Below are 18,786 nucleotides of genomic sequence, written 5' to 3' on the forward strand. Positions count from 1 at the left end.
GCAGCACCTGACCAAACCCCTAAAAAGTAGTCCAAATGGGATAGGACAATCGTTATTGAGATAATTTGAACATCTCCTATAACTGAGAGACCTCTACCCATTTTTTTCACCATCCCATAAATTTGTTGAGACCAGGATAATTTACTATCTACTATAACCCCAAGATGCTTGGTCCTTTGTACCTGTTCAACTGCCTTACCTCCATGAAGTTTCTCTACCTGGAGGAGAGCCAGAGACTTATATGACTTTGTTCCAATATTTTGCTATGTGTGCTAGGACTGAGGAGGCCGAAGCAGCCAGCCTTCTAGCTGGAAGGGAAAGGTCCAGTACAGCTACTAACAGCTCCCCTGACCTCCTGTCTGTCAGTTCAACTGCAACCTGTTTTGCGGGCTCCCCCGACCACCAGCAGTTCTTTGAGGGTACCCGCTTGGCCTTATTCCCTGGGACCCATGGACGACATGGCTTCCGTCGCCATTCCCTGCTTCAACCTCTCTTCAGCCCAGAGCCCGAGCTGTCCAATGGACTAGAGCCTATGCCATCCAGCAGACCTGAGCTCTTGCTGTCCAGCAGACCTGAGCCCGTGCTGTCCAGCAGACCTGAGCCCGTGCTGTCCAGCAGACCTGAGCCCGTGCTGTCCGGCAGACCTGAGGCCGTGCTGTCCAGCGAGCCAGAGCCTGAGCTGACCAGTGTTCCAGAGCTGACCAGTGTAAACCATGGAGGCTGCAAGAGAGGATGTGGTCGTAATTGGTTCCGACACCATTCCCCGCTTCAACCTCTCTTCAGTCCAGAGTCCTAGCTGTTTTGCCTGCTCCTCTTAGGAGACCTTTTGTTTGTTTGCACTTTATTTTTGCTTAATAAATTATCAAGCTCTATTTACTATGCCTGCTCTCTGCATTTGGGTCCAAGCCTTGCCGCCCCATTGTGACAGGGTGATGATGGGGATGATGATGATCATTTATTTCAGGGCCTCTGCTGCTCTGTTTCAGTCTGTTTCTGCAGCGTGTCCGTTAAGGCTACATCTACATTGCTACGTTTTGGTTTTTAGTTGAGTTTTGAGCCAAAAGCGATCTCCGTTTGTGGCCATTGAGACTGAAACACAACCCTGCAGATTCCAAACCAAAACAGGTCAGAAGTGTTTCCAAATGTCTCCGGTTTAGGGGCTCTGAAACACCAGAGCAGGGGGAATGAGAGGGGGGAACGCCAGAGTAGGGGGAATGAGAGGGGGAAATGCCAGAGCAGGGGGAATGAGAGGGGGGAACGCCAGAGTAGGGGGAATGAGAGGGGGAAATGCCAGAGCAGGGGGAATGAGAGGGGGAAACGCCAGAGCAAGGGGAATGAGAGGGGGAAACGTAGTGTAAAGTAAATGCAGCCTGAGGTTTCTCAGGATCTTCCTCCACCTGAAACTCAGCAGCAGTTTCTCTGTGTGGAAAGAAAAGAAAAGATCCTGCAGGAACTAAAATAAACAGAGCGTGGGGGAGGGTACAGAGCTGAGTGGAAAAAGCAGAGTAGGGGTTAACTCGGCCCCCAGGTATGTTTTCCACCCCCCAGCCACTGCAGCGACTCAGACTAAATACGAAGCTGTTTCTGTTTGAAGACCATCAGCACGTTCAGCTGACTGAGAATCCATAAACACCTCCAACTGTGGGCAGAAAACCGGAGAAATCTTCAGTCTGCTCAACAGCTGAAAGCAAAGCCTTCTGACTTACAGGTTTCTACGGTTCAAGGCAACATTTAACCCCCCAAGAAGAACAGCTGCTGCTTCGGCTACAACTAACGGGGATCCTAACTTAAAGAGCAGTTCAGAAGCTACACAGGGGTGATTCTAGGATCAGGTCTTTAGGGGGGCTCAGCCCCTAATGAGAATGTGACACGGATATAGTGCGCCCCCCCCTCCCCGACAACGTCAGCTAACATTTTTGACACTTTTAACACCATGATGGATGCACTTTATATGTCTCAGTAATAAAGACCAATTTGACACAATGTTCTAACATTCAGCAATTTTAGGGTTAGGGTTAACTAACAATACAACAAATAAACATAAAACAAAAAAGACATAGGCATAGACAAGTAAAAAGTACTCAACCACTATTCCAAATCATGACAACTGGCAGGTTGATGGCATGAGAAAAACATGACACAAGTTACATACACATTAGACACAGGAAAAAGTGCATATACACACATTAGGACGCATCAACAACACATAAGCACACACAGAGGCACTACTATAGTGATGAATACAAACATATAATTCTGTATTATGGCAGCATGTTGCTTACGTTACCATTTGGGTTCCAATCTGCACCATTAAATTACCAACTTGTTGTTAGTGCTCGTCTGCAGAAATATCTGAATATATTCTGCAGCGCTGACTGTTTGTGTCAGTGGTGAAGTCTACGTGAGGTGCAGGTTTACACCGTATACCAACTAGGAAAGGTCAAGGATTTCCTTATAGCTTCTAAAAAAAACTCTAGGATACATAACGATTGTTTTATAACAGATTTTTAACACTTTCATTCATGAATTCACCCCCTCTGTGTTGCGAGCCTCTTAGGAAGAACAACCCAGTTGCTTGGCGGTCATTCTGATTCTCTGAAATGAACTAATATGAATCACTAAACGAGATATGAAACAAAAGCTACTACAGTAAGCCTGCCGCTGAAGCTACTACCGCTTTGGGTTGTCTTGCTTATAACAAATGTTGAGACATGTTGATGACACATAAGCAGTCTTTCATAATGCCCTCAGTTACATGTAGATACTGTATATACTGTATTTCATAATGCCCTCAGTTACATGTAGATATATACTGTATTTCATAATGCCCTCAGTTACATGTAGATATATACTGTATTTCATAATGCCCTCAGTTACATGTAGATATATACTGTATTTCATAATGCCCTCAGTTACATGTAGATATATACTGTATTTCATAATGCCCTCAGTTACATGTAGATGCATACTGTATTTCATAATGCCCTCAGTTACATGTAGATATATACTGTATTTCATAATGCCCTCAGTTACATGTAGATATATACTGTATTTCATAATGCCCTCAGTTACATGTAGATATATACTGTATTTCATAATGCCCTCAGTTACATGTAGATATATACTGTATTTCATAATGCCCTCAGTTACATGTAGCTATATACTGTATTTCATAATGCCCTCAGTTACATGTAGATATATACTGTATTTCATAATGCCCTCAGTTACATGTAGCTATATACTGTATTTCATAATGCCCTCAGTTACATGTAGATATATACTGTATTTCATAATGCCCTCAGTTACATGTAGCTATATACTGTATTTCATAATGCCCTCAGTTACATGTAGCTATATACTGTATTTCATAATGCCCTCAGTTACATGTAGCTATATACTGTATTTCATAATGCCCTCAGTTACATGTAGCTATATACTGTATTTCATAATGCCCTCAGTTACATGTAGATATATACTGTATTTCATAATGCCCTCAGTTACATCTAGATATATACTGTATTTCATAATGCCCTCAGTTACATCTAGATATATACTGTATTTCATAATGCCCTCAGTTACATGTAGCTATATACTGTATTTCATAATGCCCTCAGTTACATGTAGATATATACTGTATTTCATAATGCCCTCAGTTACATCTAGATATATACTGTATTTCATAATGCCCTCAGTTACATCTAGATATATACTGTATGCATTTGGAGTGTGGTGTTGTTTATAGGCGTCGCTCTGGGACAGGCGAGTACTCTGTCATTATCCTCACCTCCTTCACTACTCCTCTCCTCTTCTTCTTCTCTCCTTCACTCCTCCTGCTGAAATCTGTCTGTCAGTCGGGCAAAAATGTTTCCACCTCCACTGATGAAATTCAGTTATTTGTGGCGTTCGTGTTTCTGCCTGGAATTCCTGACCCACTTTCCATCGTTGCACATTCCCAAACATTCCTGAAAACCACGATGATATCAGTTCAATCTGAACCTGTTTCACACTGAAACTGTTTCACAGAAACATCTGTTCCGATCCACAATCTGTTCTCTCATGTTAAACATTTAATGTTTTCTGACCAGCGGAACGTTTCCGTCGTTCTAAGAAACCTTTTCTTTATATCGGAACCCTAACCCTGGAACTAGGGTCGATCGTACTCCTTGGACCGTCCGTGGAGACTATATATCGTAATTCAGAGTTGGACTCTCCGAGCACAAGAGGAACTTTAAAGTTTTGGGTAGTTGGTCGAACACATGAGAACCATAGCTTACTTTAGCCAGCAGCTAAATGAGTAAAATGTAACCTCTTAATGTTTGGTTTAGACACTGTCCCAGTGTGGAAAAGCCCAGCGCTGTCAACCCAGAGGAGACCCAGAAACACTGTCCCAGGGTAGGACAGCCCAGCACTCTGGACCCAGAGGAGACCCAGAAACACTGTCCCAGAGTAGGACAGCCCAGCACTCTGGACCCAGAGGAGACCCAGAAACACTGTCCCAGAGTAGGACAGCCCAGCACTCTGGACCCAGAGGAGACCCAGAAACACTGTCCCAGAGTAGGACAGCCCAGCACTCTGGACCCAGAGGAGACCCAGAAACACTGTCCCAGAGTAGGACAGCCCAGCACTCTGGACCCAGAGGAGACCCAGAAACACTGTCCCAGAGTAGGATAGCCCAGCACTCTGGACCCAGAGGAGACCCAGAAACACTGTCCCAGAGTAGGACAGCCCAGCACTCTGGACCCAGAGGAGACCCAGAAACACTGTCCCAGAGTAGGACAGCCCAGCACTTTGGACCAAGAGGAGACCCAGAAACACTGTCCCAGAGTAGGACAGCCCAGCACTCTGGACCCAGAGGAGACCCAGAAACACTGTCCCAGAGTAGGACAGCCCAGCACTCTGGACCCAGAGGAGACCCAGAAACAGTTTTTAACTAAAACACTTCACTGATCTGAACGCTGCCCAAGTTTTAAGGACGAATCGTTCAGAGAATGTCTCGTATGTTTGTGTCTTTACTTTCCTTTCTTTTAATATTTTATAGTGACTTTTAGAGGCTCTTGTTGTGCACTGAAAGAACTGCATGTTTATGAACAATGACAATAAAGACAATTCTTTTCTTTAACATTTACTGAAGTGACATTCATAATGTTCTCTAATTCTGTTTCTTCATTTTCCTTTCTGAGAAACAGAACAAAGTAAAGTATTTGGAGTGATCAGATCTGAACTCTGATGGATGGGACACTTCAACTCTTCTCTCTGTGACCTCTGACCTCTGACGGGAGTCAAACACATCCACAGGAAGACACCCTTGGGACTTCTTCTGTGGTTTTACAACAGCACTTTTAACAGCTTGGAGGAAGTTTTGTGGATCCCTGCAGGGAGTTCAGCCGCTGCATAGAAAACACAGAAAACACAGGAAACTCAGGAAACACAAGAAACAGAAAACAGAGATTATATCTTATTATCTTATTAAATATATTATTATTGTTATTATTATTATTATAAACTCTTGTACTCCCTTTATCGTCTCGTCTGTCAGGAACGAGCTGGTTTATGGTTTACACCTGACCTTTAACCTCTGACCTCAGAGGTCACCTGCAGGACAAACAGGTGATCTCTGAGGTCAGAGGTCACCTGCAGGACCAACAGCTGACTGAGGAGGGGGGCGGGATGGTTTTATGATTCTAAAGGTTTTCCTGTATGTGTGAGGTACACATATGTGTAGAAAACTCACAGAATATATATATATATATATATAAAGAGATACATGTGGAGGAAATATAAGAAGATTTAAATATGAAAACAGAACAGCTGACCAAACTCTGATATAAACTCTGATGTTTTTATCCCGACAGTAAAACACGAGTCCACAGTGGAAATATTCTCTATCAGATCTCATGAATCAGGAGGCGCCCCCTACAGGAGGGGCAGGCCACCCACAATGCATCACTCAGACTAACCACTGTTTGAGTTTTATGAGGCTGTTTTTAAATGGAGTCACATTCCAGAGTCAGAGCCTCAGGTGAGACACAAAGGGTTGATCATTAATCTCCAAACTCACTCGCAAACACTCCGAAAATACACAGAAAATATACTGGAAACACTCACACAATACTCTAAAAACACGCAGAAAATACACTAAAAACACCCAGAAAATACACTAAAAACACGCAGAAAACACCCAGAAAATACACTCAAACCACTCAGAAAATACACTGGAAACTATAGTTATAAAATAACATGAGATGAGAATATGTTGACCTGGTAGTAGGATATTATAACATGAGATGAGAATATGTTGAGCTGGTAGTAGCTGTAGTTTGGTAGGATATTATAACATGAGATGAGAACATGTTGACCTGGTAGTAGGATATTATAACATGAGATGAGAATATGTTGACCTGGTAGTAGGATATTATAACATGAGATGAGAATATGTTGAGCTGGTAGTAGGATATTATAACATGAGATGAGAATATGTTGAGCTGGTAGTAGGATATTATAACATGAGATGAGAACATGTTGACCTGGTAGTAGGATATTATAACATGAGATGAGAATATGTTGACTGAAACTGAACTGAAAAAAACGTAATAGAGTTTGTGTAAGTTGTTTTTCAGGTTGAATAATATGAATCAGTGATTGAGTGAACATGTTCAGTGACAGAAATCACAAACACACACACACACACACACACACACACACACACACACACACACACACACACACACACACACACACAGACAGACACACACACAGCTGATAGCATAAGTCTCTGATGATAAGAACAGTGTGTGTGTGTTTCTGTGTGTGTGTGTCTGTCTGAGTGTGTCACACTCTTCATCAATTTAAAGTTCATTTAAAGTTTATTCTCAACATGAAGTTTTTCACCAAGTTTTTTCATCAAGTGTTTATATGTATATGTTTATATATATATATATATATATATATATATATATATATATATATATATATATATATATATATGTATTATTTATAGATTATGTTGAGGCTGTGGATCGGTGCTGGGTGATGCAGGTTTGGAGCATAATATCTTATATATTATAGTAAAGCTGTGTGTGTGTGTGTGCTAGGTGTTATATATATATATATATATATATATATATATATATATATATATATATATAGATATATATATATATATATATATATATATATATATAAAATGATCCTATATTATATTATATCTATTATATATTATATGTATTATATTATTTATTTATATATTATATTATATTATATTAAAGTAAGGCTGTGTGTTTCGTGAGCTGTGTGTTTGATATATATATATATATATATATATATATATATAAATTATCCTATATTCTATTATATCTATTACATATTATATATTATATTATATAGATTATATTATATATTATATGATATTATATTATAGTAAGTCTGCGTGTTTGGGTGTGCTTGGTGTTTGATATATTAGGATATATATATTATATAGATTATATTATATAATATTATATTATATGATATTATACTAAGTCTGTGTGTTTGGGTGTGCTTGGTGTTTGATATATTAGGATATATATATATATTATATAGATTATATTATATGATATTATATTATATGATATTATAGTAAATCTGTGTGTTTGGGTGTGCTTGGTGTTTGGGACTGGCACGTGTCTGGTTTCTCCTCCGGGAGGGGGCGGGGTTAGTGAAGAGGAGGAGCAGCTGCTTCAGTCTGTCGCAACCTTTTCTTCTTCTTTTTCTTCTCTTTGTTTCTTCTCAAAGGTTCTGATGGACAAACTCTGCTGGACTTAACCCGGACCTAACCTGGACCTACCCTGGAGTTAGCCTGGAGATAACCTGGATTATAAACCGTATTTAACCCGGATTTATGGCGGACTAACACGGGTTAAAGGCTGAGGATTGGGTTGGACCGTTAGAGTACCGAGAGTTCGGGTTCGGGTCCGGCCGGAAGGCGGGACTCTGAGGAACGTGTTGTTATCTGTGTTTCCATGGAGATGAGAGTGTTTTCCGCCCTCTGACACAGTATCGATAACTGTTATTGATCGTGTATTGATCCGGAGATGGCCGCGCGCATACTGCCGCTGCTGGCGCTCCTGACCTGCGGACACGCCAAGAGCGCGTTCCCGCAGCGACCCTCCTACAGCCTGTACGCGCACGGGGCGCACGGGACGCACGGGGCTCGCGCAGCCAGCAGACACAGGTAGGAGGGTGATGATGTTTGGGTTGACTGTGTCAAGTTTAAAGTCAGACAGAAACAGATTCATGTAGACTCTGTTTTATATTATTATTATTATTATTATTATTATTATTATTATTATTATTATTATTATTATATCCACTATGGATTAGACTCAGTTCTAGCTGTAATCAGTGAGTTATTATGTGAACAGTTCTGCAGATAAAAAATGTTTTATGAAGAGTGGAGGAGTCTGAAGAGAAGAGTTGATGGAACTGGGCTCACTGCAGACTTGTGTTTCTCTGACTGGGTTAAAGTTTAGCTCTTCTTCTTCTTCTGCACTGTCTGAAGAATCAGAGTTTATTCTCTTCTCTTCTCTTGTTTTAACTTAACTCTTTTCTTGTATTCTCTTATCTTGTCTTATCTGGATAGAAACAGACTTTCAGTCTCGTTCTGTTTTGATGTAACTTGTGATTGTCTCAGAATCAGACACATAAGATAAGATAAGATCAAATAAACCTTTATTGTCATTGCACAGAGACCCGTACAACTGATCGTGAGTGCCACAACTGTATGTGTATTAAATATAGTAAACAATATACACAATAAATAGCTAAAAACAAGAATAATTTAAGATGTAAAAAACCCTAAACGACTGCACAGAAAAATATTGCACATGGTGTATGATTGTAATATTATTGTAGTATGATAAAGGCATGTTATTGGTGTGTATGTGTGTTAAGTGTTCTGATGTTATGCTCCTGTGCCCAGTGTTTGAATTATACCGTGAGCTTCGGGGGGGTACAGCTATTTTGACTTTATATAGTCTTATTTATAACTTACGGTTCTTTTACCAGCAAAAATGCCTGATGTCTGCCACTGCCCCTTTTCTCTTACTCATAGTTGCTCTGTAAATTAAATAAATTTCAAGTTTAAGTAGGTTGTAAGTGACTTCCCTGGCGTCAATGTTTTGAAATGCATCGCGGTGATTCATGTATTAACGTCAAACATTAAAATTCATAACGATCTTTTAATAATTGTTTCCCTTGCTGTAGTGGTGTATGTTCGGGAGTGAAGAAATCACTCACCACTGTATGTTGTTCGGGACGAGAGAAACACTATGATCAACCAAATTAAGACAGTTCTGATGATGACGAGCTGCTCATAACATTTACCAAAAAGCACAACGCATGATAATATACATGGCAGTCAAAACCATAGGCAGAGATTAAAGTAGATTTATCCACGCTGACACACCAGCGCCTGGCCCGTACCCGGTACGTACGTTTGGACAGCTAGTGAAGTGATATTAAAGAACCATAGAATTTTGGATAGACTAACATTATATCTTATTATATATTTTTATATGTATTAGTTTTTTTTAAATGTATTATACCCCCCAAACTATTATTTTCATCCCATTTGGGAGGGTCCAAGTCTCATCTAGGGGCGTCGGACTCCCCCAATACCCCCCGTAATTTGAACAGTGCCTGTACCTCCGCCCAGAGGAAGCAGGCTGAGTAGGTAATGTCCAGGGTGAAGGTGGTCATTGATAATCTTATTAGATCTGGAGGTGACTTAGTCCATCAGAATGCTCCCCGTCCACTACAGTTTGGCCTTTAACACCATCATAACACCATGATGGATGTCCTGGATTTCCCTCCTGCCTGGATTAATGATTTTCTCACAAATCGCCCCACATCTCATCCACCCTTATGCTTAGCACTGGCTCCCCACAGGGTTGTGTGCTAAGCCCACTCCTGTATGCCATCTACACCCATGACTGTACACCCACCCATCCCACCAACACAATAATAACATTTACAGATGACAATGCCTTATCTATCCATTTTCTTTTCCATGGGCGATCCTGACAGTTTTAACATTTTCCCAGTGTGTTCAGTGTGTCATTAAAAATGCAGAAGAGCATGATAGGAAGTGTGTGTGTGTGTGTGTGTTACTGACATTAGTGTTTTATTTTGGCGGGGCAGTGGGCTATTTAGTGTAATGTGTAGCTTTGTAGGAAACTTGTTGATGCAGTTAGAGACTGTTACAGACAGTGTAATGTTCTCAATATCTTGTGTGAAATGTTTACTTTCTAAGGATCCATCAGAAGGTTCTGTGGATTTTTAAAGAGGTTATATTGTTCTTTGAGTCTCTTTCACAGCTGTAGTCCTGTAGACTCGGTGAGATTCGGGGGGAAGTTTCAGCATTGTGTCATTTTTGGACAGAATATCTGAGTAAAACTGGCCGACACAAAATATGCAGCAACTGCAGATTCATAAGAAAGTCTCTGATTTTCTGGCTCTGCTTTAGTTTTTCTAATATTGGAGAAGGCAGCTAACAGACAGCGTGTGAAAGAGAGAGAGATGATGATGTCACACAGCACACAGACTGATGATGTCACACAGACGACCAGCAATGTGTGCTGAGAACAGATTATGGATCTGAAAGTTATCCCTTAAATCAGATAGAAGTCTGTAAACTGTGTGAAGGTTGAAACTGCAGCTAGTAGATGATGTTTTTGGTACTCCTGTATTGGATCATTCTCCCCTGAAGTGAACTGAACTCTAGAGACCAGAGACAGTCGGACCAGAGTTCAACGAGCTTTCACACCGCCCCAAACCAACCAGACTATCAGACCAAACTCTCCAGACTATCAGACCCAACTCTCCAGACTATCAGACCAAACTCTCCAGACTATCAGACCAAACTCTCCAGACTATCAGACCAAACCAACCAGACTATCGGACCAAACCAACCAGACTATCAGACCAAACCAACCAGACTATCAGACCAAACCAACCAGACTATCAGACCAAACTCTCCAGACTATCAGACCAAACCAACCAGACTATCGGACCAAACCAACCAGACTATCAGACCAAACTCTCCAGACTATCAGACCAAACCAACCAGACTATCAGACCAAACCAACCAGACTATCAGACCAAACCAACCAGACTATTGGACCAAACGCTCCAGATTATCAGACCAAACCAACCAGACTATCGGACCAAACGCTCCAGACTATCAGACCAAACTCTCCAGACTATGAGACCAAAGTCTCCAGACTATCAGACCAAACCAATCAGACTATCAGACCAAACTCTCCAGACTATCAGACCAAACCAACCACACTATCAGACCAAACTCTCCAGACTATCAGACCAAATCAACCAGACTACCAGACCAAACTCTCCAGACTATCAGACCAAACCCTCCAGACTATCAGACCAAACCCTCCAGACTATCAGACTAAACCCTCCAGACTATCAGACCAAACCAACCAGACTATCAGACCAAACTCTCCAGACTATCAGACCAAACCAACCAGACTATCAGACCAAACTCTCCAGACTATCAGACCAAACCAACCAGACTACCTGACCAAACTCTCCGGACTATCAGACCAAACCCTCCAGACTATCAGACCAAACCCTCCAGACTATCAGACCAAACCCTCCAGACTATCAGACCAGGCGCTCCAGGGTTCAGTTAAAACCAACCTATATGCAGAGACCTGCAGTCTGGGTAGACAAGCTAGGCACTGCCTAATCTGCCAAAATTTCGAACATAAAAATGTTTATTAAATAATTGTATTCAATAAACTTGTAGCATAATCAAATACAAAAAAAACTGATAGAATAAGCAGTGCTTTTATTGTCCATTCACTGCGGACGACAAGCAAAACAGCGATGTTGCGTGTGCGCCCTGCGATCCTGTATTCTTTAACATGTACGGCAAAAAGCACAACTCTGCTGTGCCTTTGCACGTAAATATGTTATGCCAGAAATCATCTCCGTTACATATCAAACATGGACCAATTAAAATCAAGATATTACTGGACATTTGCGCAGGTAACGTCATTACCCCAGCTACATTGTAAGCGTAATCCCCACCAAATTCAAATGACAGAAGCGGTGTCTGCTGATGTCACAGAGTTGAGGAATTTCTTCAAGCTCGATTTTAATTCAAAAAAGGAGTTAATAGTAAGAGTGAGGTCTACGCCAGCCTTAGATGGATCACTGCAGCAAAAGGGACAACAAAGTGTCCGATCGTTTCAAACAGACTGGTATGGAAGAAAAGATTGGCTATGTGGCTGTGCTAACAGTCAGCGGCTGTACTGCTATCCCTGCCTGCTGTTTTCAACGAGTCAGACAGTTTGGACTTCAATGGGATACTGTGATCATCACCTCAAAGACACAATGAAAGTGTTGGACAGCGAGCGACAGGATTTAGACCGTTTTCAAGCACACTTTGAGGAAAGATGTGATGAGATGGAACTCGTTCACTGTGAGACGGGCTGTCAATCACAACTTAATAAGCTAGCATCTACTACTGCATTCAGGACAATGTCAATGTTCAGATGAAGAACAGGTTTGTGGATAACCTTTCCGATCTCGACTTCATTGGACTGGTAGATTGGAAAAAGTTTGAAGAGATGTTGTGCTAGTTTGATGATAGCAAAGCGGAGATGCTGTCAAAGTATGCAAGGTACTGTGACTTTGTCAGGCTGAAAAGTGATCTAAGAACTAAGGGGCAAATCACCTACACAGCTTCTTGACTTTTTAAAAGAACATGACCTAGAAGCAGCAGTTCCTGAAGCAACAACATTGCTGCAACTGGTCTTGACAATACCAGCCACTACAGCCTCGGTGGACTGCACATTTTCCCCTCTGAAACGGATCAAAACATACAGTCGGAACTGGACCGGGCAATTACGTCTTTCAGCCCAGAGACTGTGCAAACTGAAGGCCGTAAAGACGAGTTTCCCAACGCTGGGATCGACGTCTTCACGAAGAAAGAGCAGCGGATGGATTTTATGTACAAATAATCTACCGATTGGTGAGTCAGAAACTATTTGGGGCTTAATATTGAAATGATAAGTGTGGTTGAATTAATGCCAACTGCATTTGCTTTCATATTCAATTGAGCAGTGTGTTTTCATTGTTGCTGACTGACAAACATAATTGGCCGCTGTGCAATAATTAAGGAAAAAGATGGTTGCATTGTGTTCATGCGTGTGTGTGTGTGTGTGTACATGGGAGCGTGTGTGTGTGTGTGTGTGCGCGAGAGAGAGAGAGAGAGAGAGAGAGAGAGAGACTGTGAGAGTAGTACACAATATGTCATCCTGATTGGAAATTTCTTGATATCGACCTTGCGTGTGTTTAACGTTTACTGTTTTGACGTATTAGCCTAAACAATAAATTAGGTAATCTGGCTTTCATAAATCAGTGCGTAGCCTCTTACTGACATCACCGCATGTCACTGCTTATATGTAGTCTATATCCTCGACGTACCACTTCCGGGATTGCTCTGTGCTGCTGGAAAATCTGCCGGATGGCCCTCATTTAGTCCGGATATCCGTCCCCTTCCTCATTCTGTGTGTTGGCGTTCTAACCTCCGGTGGATTTGTGAGGACTATGGTTAACTGCTCCTCAGATCTCTGCAGGGTAAATCCAGACAGCTAACTAGACTATCTGTCCAATCTCAGTTTTATGTTGCATGACTAAAACTACTTATGAACGTCCACATGTTCCACCAAAACAAGTTCCTTCCTGATTTTGGTTTGGTTTGGTTTATTTATGGATATAGAAAGACAACAATGGGATCCAAGGGATAACATGTAAAAGCGAGAAACACTTTTTTCCAACATGGTCCCTGATGTAAGAGAACAGGACATACAACACATGCAAACACATACAGTCCTAAGGTTAAAACAATAAAAAATAAAACTACACATCAAAAAACCAGCTAAAACACCATGACCTACCAAACAGTAAATTTCCCTGTCCCCAATCTAGATTTTATTTCCCCCTAATTATCTATTTTATTCCATAAGTAGGAATAAAACAGATTATTTTATTCCTACTTCCTTCCTGAGAGTATTTAGCAGAGGCACCGTGGCTCCATCCGGAGCTTAGCCCCGCCCACAATGATTGTGATTGGTTTAAAGAAATGCCAATAAACCAGAGCACGTTGTTCTCCCATCCAGGAATGCTGTGTGGACTAGTCAGACCTTCCTCCGCAGTGCTGTGGAGGAGGGTAAAGAGGAAAAGAGAAAGTAAACCAAACCAACCAGACTATCAGACCAAAGGCTCCAGGGTTCAACATTTTGCAACATTTTAATATGTCTGATTTCTGATATTTGCTTTTAAAAGTGCAGTTTGTTGCTGTGATAGTATCCTCAGAGAGCTCGGGGGGTCTGAGTGATGGTGTTTGTTTCTCAGTGAGAGGGGTTGTCACTGATTTATTCTGATGTGGGAAGAGTTGAGGTGGTTTGGGTGAGATGTGGAGGTGAGATAAACTGTTTACTGGAGGAAGAGTTGTGGTTCCAGCGTTAACTGATGTTTGTTAGCAAAAGAAAATGTAACATGAGACACTGGGACTGTTCAGCATCACCCACACACGAGATAATCAAAACACACACACACACACAGACACACACACACACAAACAGAGACACACACACACACACACACACACACACACACACACACACACACACACACACACACACAGACTCTCTCTGTTTGGCTCTGAAGCAGCTGTGATGTCAGCAGCAGAAAATTGAAACAAACGCCCGATGACTCATTTCCTGTAGAGAGAGTGACATCACTGTGTGTGTGTGTTTGTGTGTGTGTGTGTGTCTGTGTGTGTGTGTGTGTGTGTGTGTGTGTGTGTGTATGTGTGTGTATGTCTGTGTGTTTGAGTGTTTCTTTGTGTCTGTGTGTGCGTGTGTCTGTGAGTTTCTGTGTGTGTGTGTCTGTATGTTTGTGTGTGTGTGTGTGTCTGTATGTTTCTGTGTGTGTGTGTGTGTGTGTGTGTGTGTGTCTGTATGTTTCTGTGTGTGTGTGTGTGTGTGAGTGTGTGTCTGTGTGTCTGTGTGTTTCTGTGTGTGTGTGTGTTTCTGTGTGTGTGTGCGTCTGTGTGTTTCTGTGTGTGTGTGTGTGTGTCTGTGTGTGTGTGTGTGTAGAAGGCTGAAGTTTTATTTCTCTGCAGTTTAAAGATTAAAAATCTGTTAGAAAAATGTTAAAGCATCAGCAAAAATATTCAGATGTTTTTCTGCGTTATCATCACAGAATCCTGCTCTCTGATTGGCTCTCATAATCCTGATGATATACTTCCATAAAGACTGATGACAGAATGTATTGAGTTACAGAAGCTGGTGAGAGGAGAGACAGGAAGTGAGGTCATCACTATGACACTATTTTACTTTTGTTTTTTCCAAATAAGTGTGTTTCCAGGTTTATAATATTTGTAAAGATAATCTGTGTCTCTCAGCAGTGTTTCCTCTGATCGACCTGCAGAGTTTCAGATATTATATTATAATTTAAGCCCTGCAGAGTTCATCTTTACACTGCCTGCTGGGGGTCAGAGGTCACAGCTACAGAGAGAAAGTCCATGTTTAAAGTCTTTGGCCTGCGGAGGAAAGAGAGCTGCTGTCTTAGTGATGGAGAACTTATGGAGAAACCTAATTTCACTACATGTTTGACTAAATCTATTTCCATATTGTGGCGATATTGTTGGGTTGACTGTGGTGCTTTCAAGATAAATATCACCAGTAATGTGGATATAATGGCTAAGGTGGTTAATGAGTATAAGTAATAGTTCTATAAGTAATAGAACAGCTAGTATCACTTTACTGTAATGCAGCCTTTAAAACCAGGAAAAGACAACAGGCTATAGCATGCTATTACTATATCCAAAATGTAGGCCTCATATGTCAATGTTGATATCATATTGGTGTATGGCCCCGCCCGAGATGGAGATGGACAGCACAGGGCTGAGAATCAGGGTGGAGGGAGATGTCCTCATCTGTTCATCTGTTGTAATCATCCTGGGAGTCAGGGAGGGAGGAGGGGTGGATGTCTTCAGATATTATGGGATATTTAGTTTGATCAGCCTGTCCTGTGGGGGATCCCTGGAGCCTGATTGGTGATCAGCCTGTCCTGTGGGGGATCCCTGGAGCCTGATTGGTGATCAGCCTGTCCTGTGGGGGATCCCTGGAGCCTGATTGGTGATCAGCCTGTCCTGTGGGGGATCCCTGGAGCATGATTGGTGATCAGCCCATCCTGATCCCTGGCCTGATTGGTGATCAGCCTGTCCTCTGGGGGATCCCTGGAGCCTGATTGGTGATCTGCCTGTCCTCCCTGGGCCTGATTGGTCCCTGTTCTGGGGGATCCCTGGAGCCTGATTGGTGATCAGCCTGTCCTGTGGGGGATCCCTGGAGCCTGATTGCCAGCCTGTCCTGTGGGGGATCCCTGGAGCCTGATTGGTGATCAGCCTGTCCTGTGGGGGATCCCTGGAGCCTGATTGGTGATCAGCCTGTCCTCTGGGGGATCCCTGGAGCCTGATTGGTGATCTGCCTGTCCTTTGGGGGATCCCTGGAGCCTGATTGGTGATCAGCCTGTCCTGTTGGGGATCCCTGGAGCCTGATTGGTGATCAGCCTGTCCTGTGGGGGATCCCTGGAGCCTGATTGGTGATCAGCCTGTCCTGTTGGGGATCCCTGGAGCCTGATTGGTGATCAGCCTGTCCTGTGGGGGATCCCTGGGGGTGATCCCTGTCCTGCCTGGGATCCCTGGAGCCTGATTGGTGATCAGCCTGTCCTGTGGGGGATCCCTGGAGCCTGATTGGTGATCAGCCTGTCCTGTGGTTGGTCCCCGGAGCATGATTGGTGCGCACGGCCGGGAGTGCGTCCTCTCCCGCTGTGAGTCGTAAACAGTTAGTGTCTTGAGTGGTAACGTTACCGGTAGTTTAGTGATAAAAAATTATTAAATTAAAGATTTGATAAAGTGAACAAGAAAAAGATTTTCCCGAGGTCATGGTTGTAAATGAGAAGAGGAAGCGTGTGTTTGGTTGTTTGAAGAGAGGAGAAGAGATGAACTTATGGTCATTATAACATTATATCATAACATGTAGATAGGACAGATGAACTCATGGTCATTATAACATTATATTATAACATGTAGATAGGACAGATGAACTCATGGTCATTATAACATTATATTATAACATGTAGATAGGACAGATGAACTCATGGTCATTATAACATTATATCATAACATGTAGATAGGACAGATAAACTCATGGTCATTATAACATTATATTATAACATGTAGATAGGACAGATGAACTTATGGTCATTATAACATTATATCATAACATGTAGATGAACTCAACTCGCTCTGTCTTAACATGAAAACGTTAATAATGGATTTATGAAGGCCATGTTTCTATATAAGCTGTTCAGTTTAAGATGGAGACGGTGGCTCTGCTCTATGTTAAACTTTGTCTGTTTGTTACATTCCTGCGTGTTGTTCTGGATTCCAGAAACAATAAATCAATAAAACAAAATGTAACACAAAGAGACTCAGTCTGTCTACTGCTGAACAACATGGATGACACAGACACACATTCATCATAATCATCATCAATCACTGCTACACAGTGATGTCATCAGCACCATGCACTGAACACACACACACACACACACACACACACACACACACACACACACACACACACACACACACACACACACCACACACACACACACGCACGCACACACACACACACACACACACACACACACACACACACACACACACACACACACACACACACACACACGCACACACACCACACACACATTTATGTCCACATAAAGAAAAATAGTACAAGGACACAAATATTACAGATGCAGTACAATACAAGACAAACTCATGGACCAGTGGCATGCAGCATATTTTCACAATATCACTTACAAGCACAAAACTCACTTCTCGAGGGTATAGGTAGCACAATACTCAGTTCTTAAAGTGATGGTTTGGAGTAATTTACCCTAGAGTCCTTTGCACCATGACCTCGAGCCAAACACCCCCCCCAGAAGCTTTTTTCAGCTGGGTCTAGCATTGGGAGAGTTAGCGTAGCAGCGTTATCAGCTGAATAGCTTAGCGCAGGGGCTAATGGACCCACGTTTGTATCTCGTAAATGACCCCACTAATAATGCCCGAAATGATACCAAACTTCTACACTAGTACAAATAGGTTATGTACTCATAAAACGATGGATTGGAAAGTTTGTAAGTACATCAGAAGTTTATGAACACTTGCCTTTTGGCTTCTGCTCTCTGTTGCTGCTGCTGCTACCTGCAGTTAGACGAGTGCTTAGGGCCGTCTACAAATTACTACACTGAAAAGAAATACAACAAAAATATTTATTAATGTAATGATTAAATAAGGTAATGACTCCAAGCTTACCTCAGTTATTACTTGTCCCCTGCTAGTTATACTACAGCACTTACTTTAAAAAAAAGTTAAATTAATAAATATTTTTTTTTTCGGTGTTGTAATTTGTAGACGGCCCTAAGCACTCGTCTTACTGCCCATTAGGTAGCAGCTGAGAGCAGAAGGCAGCAGGCAAGTGTTATTTACATAAACTTCTGGTGTACTTACAAACTTTCCAATCCATCATTTTATGAGTACATAACCTATATGTACTACTGTAGACGTTTGGTATCATTTTGGGCATTATTAGTGGGGTCATTTACGAGATACAAACGTGGTCCATTAGCCCCTGCGCTAAGCTATTCAGC

At 42.0% G+C, this 18,786-nt stretch overlaps 1 protein-coding gene across 1 annotated transcript in view; it reads left to right on the top strand.

Annotated features, from left to right (window-relative positions):
* Positions 1–7,707: 7,707 nt before the first annotated feature.
* Positions 7,708–18,786, top strand: part of emilin1b (elastin microfibril interfacer 1b) — a 39,037-nt gene continuing 27,958 nt past the window's right edge. Inside the window, exon 1 of the mRNA XM_028575301.1 lies at positions 7,708–8,209. Within this exon, the coding sequence (XP_028431102.1) occupies positions 8,070–8,209 (140 nt within the window). The 5' untranslated portion in view covers positions 7,708–8,069. The remainder of the gene's footprint in view (positions 8,210–18,786) is intronic.

This window comes from Perca flavescens, chromosome 1, assembly GCF_004354835.1.
Source record: "Perca flavescens isolate YP-PL-M2 chromosome 1, PFLA_1.0, whole genome shotgun sequence".
Taxonomy (NCBI): domain Eukaryota; kingdom Metazoa; phylum Chordata; class Actinopteri; order Perciformes; family Percidae; genus Perca; species Perca flavescens.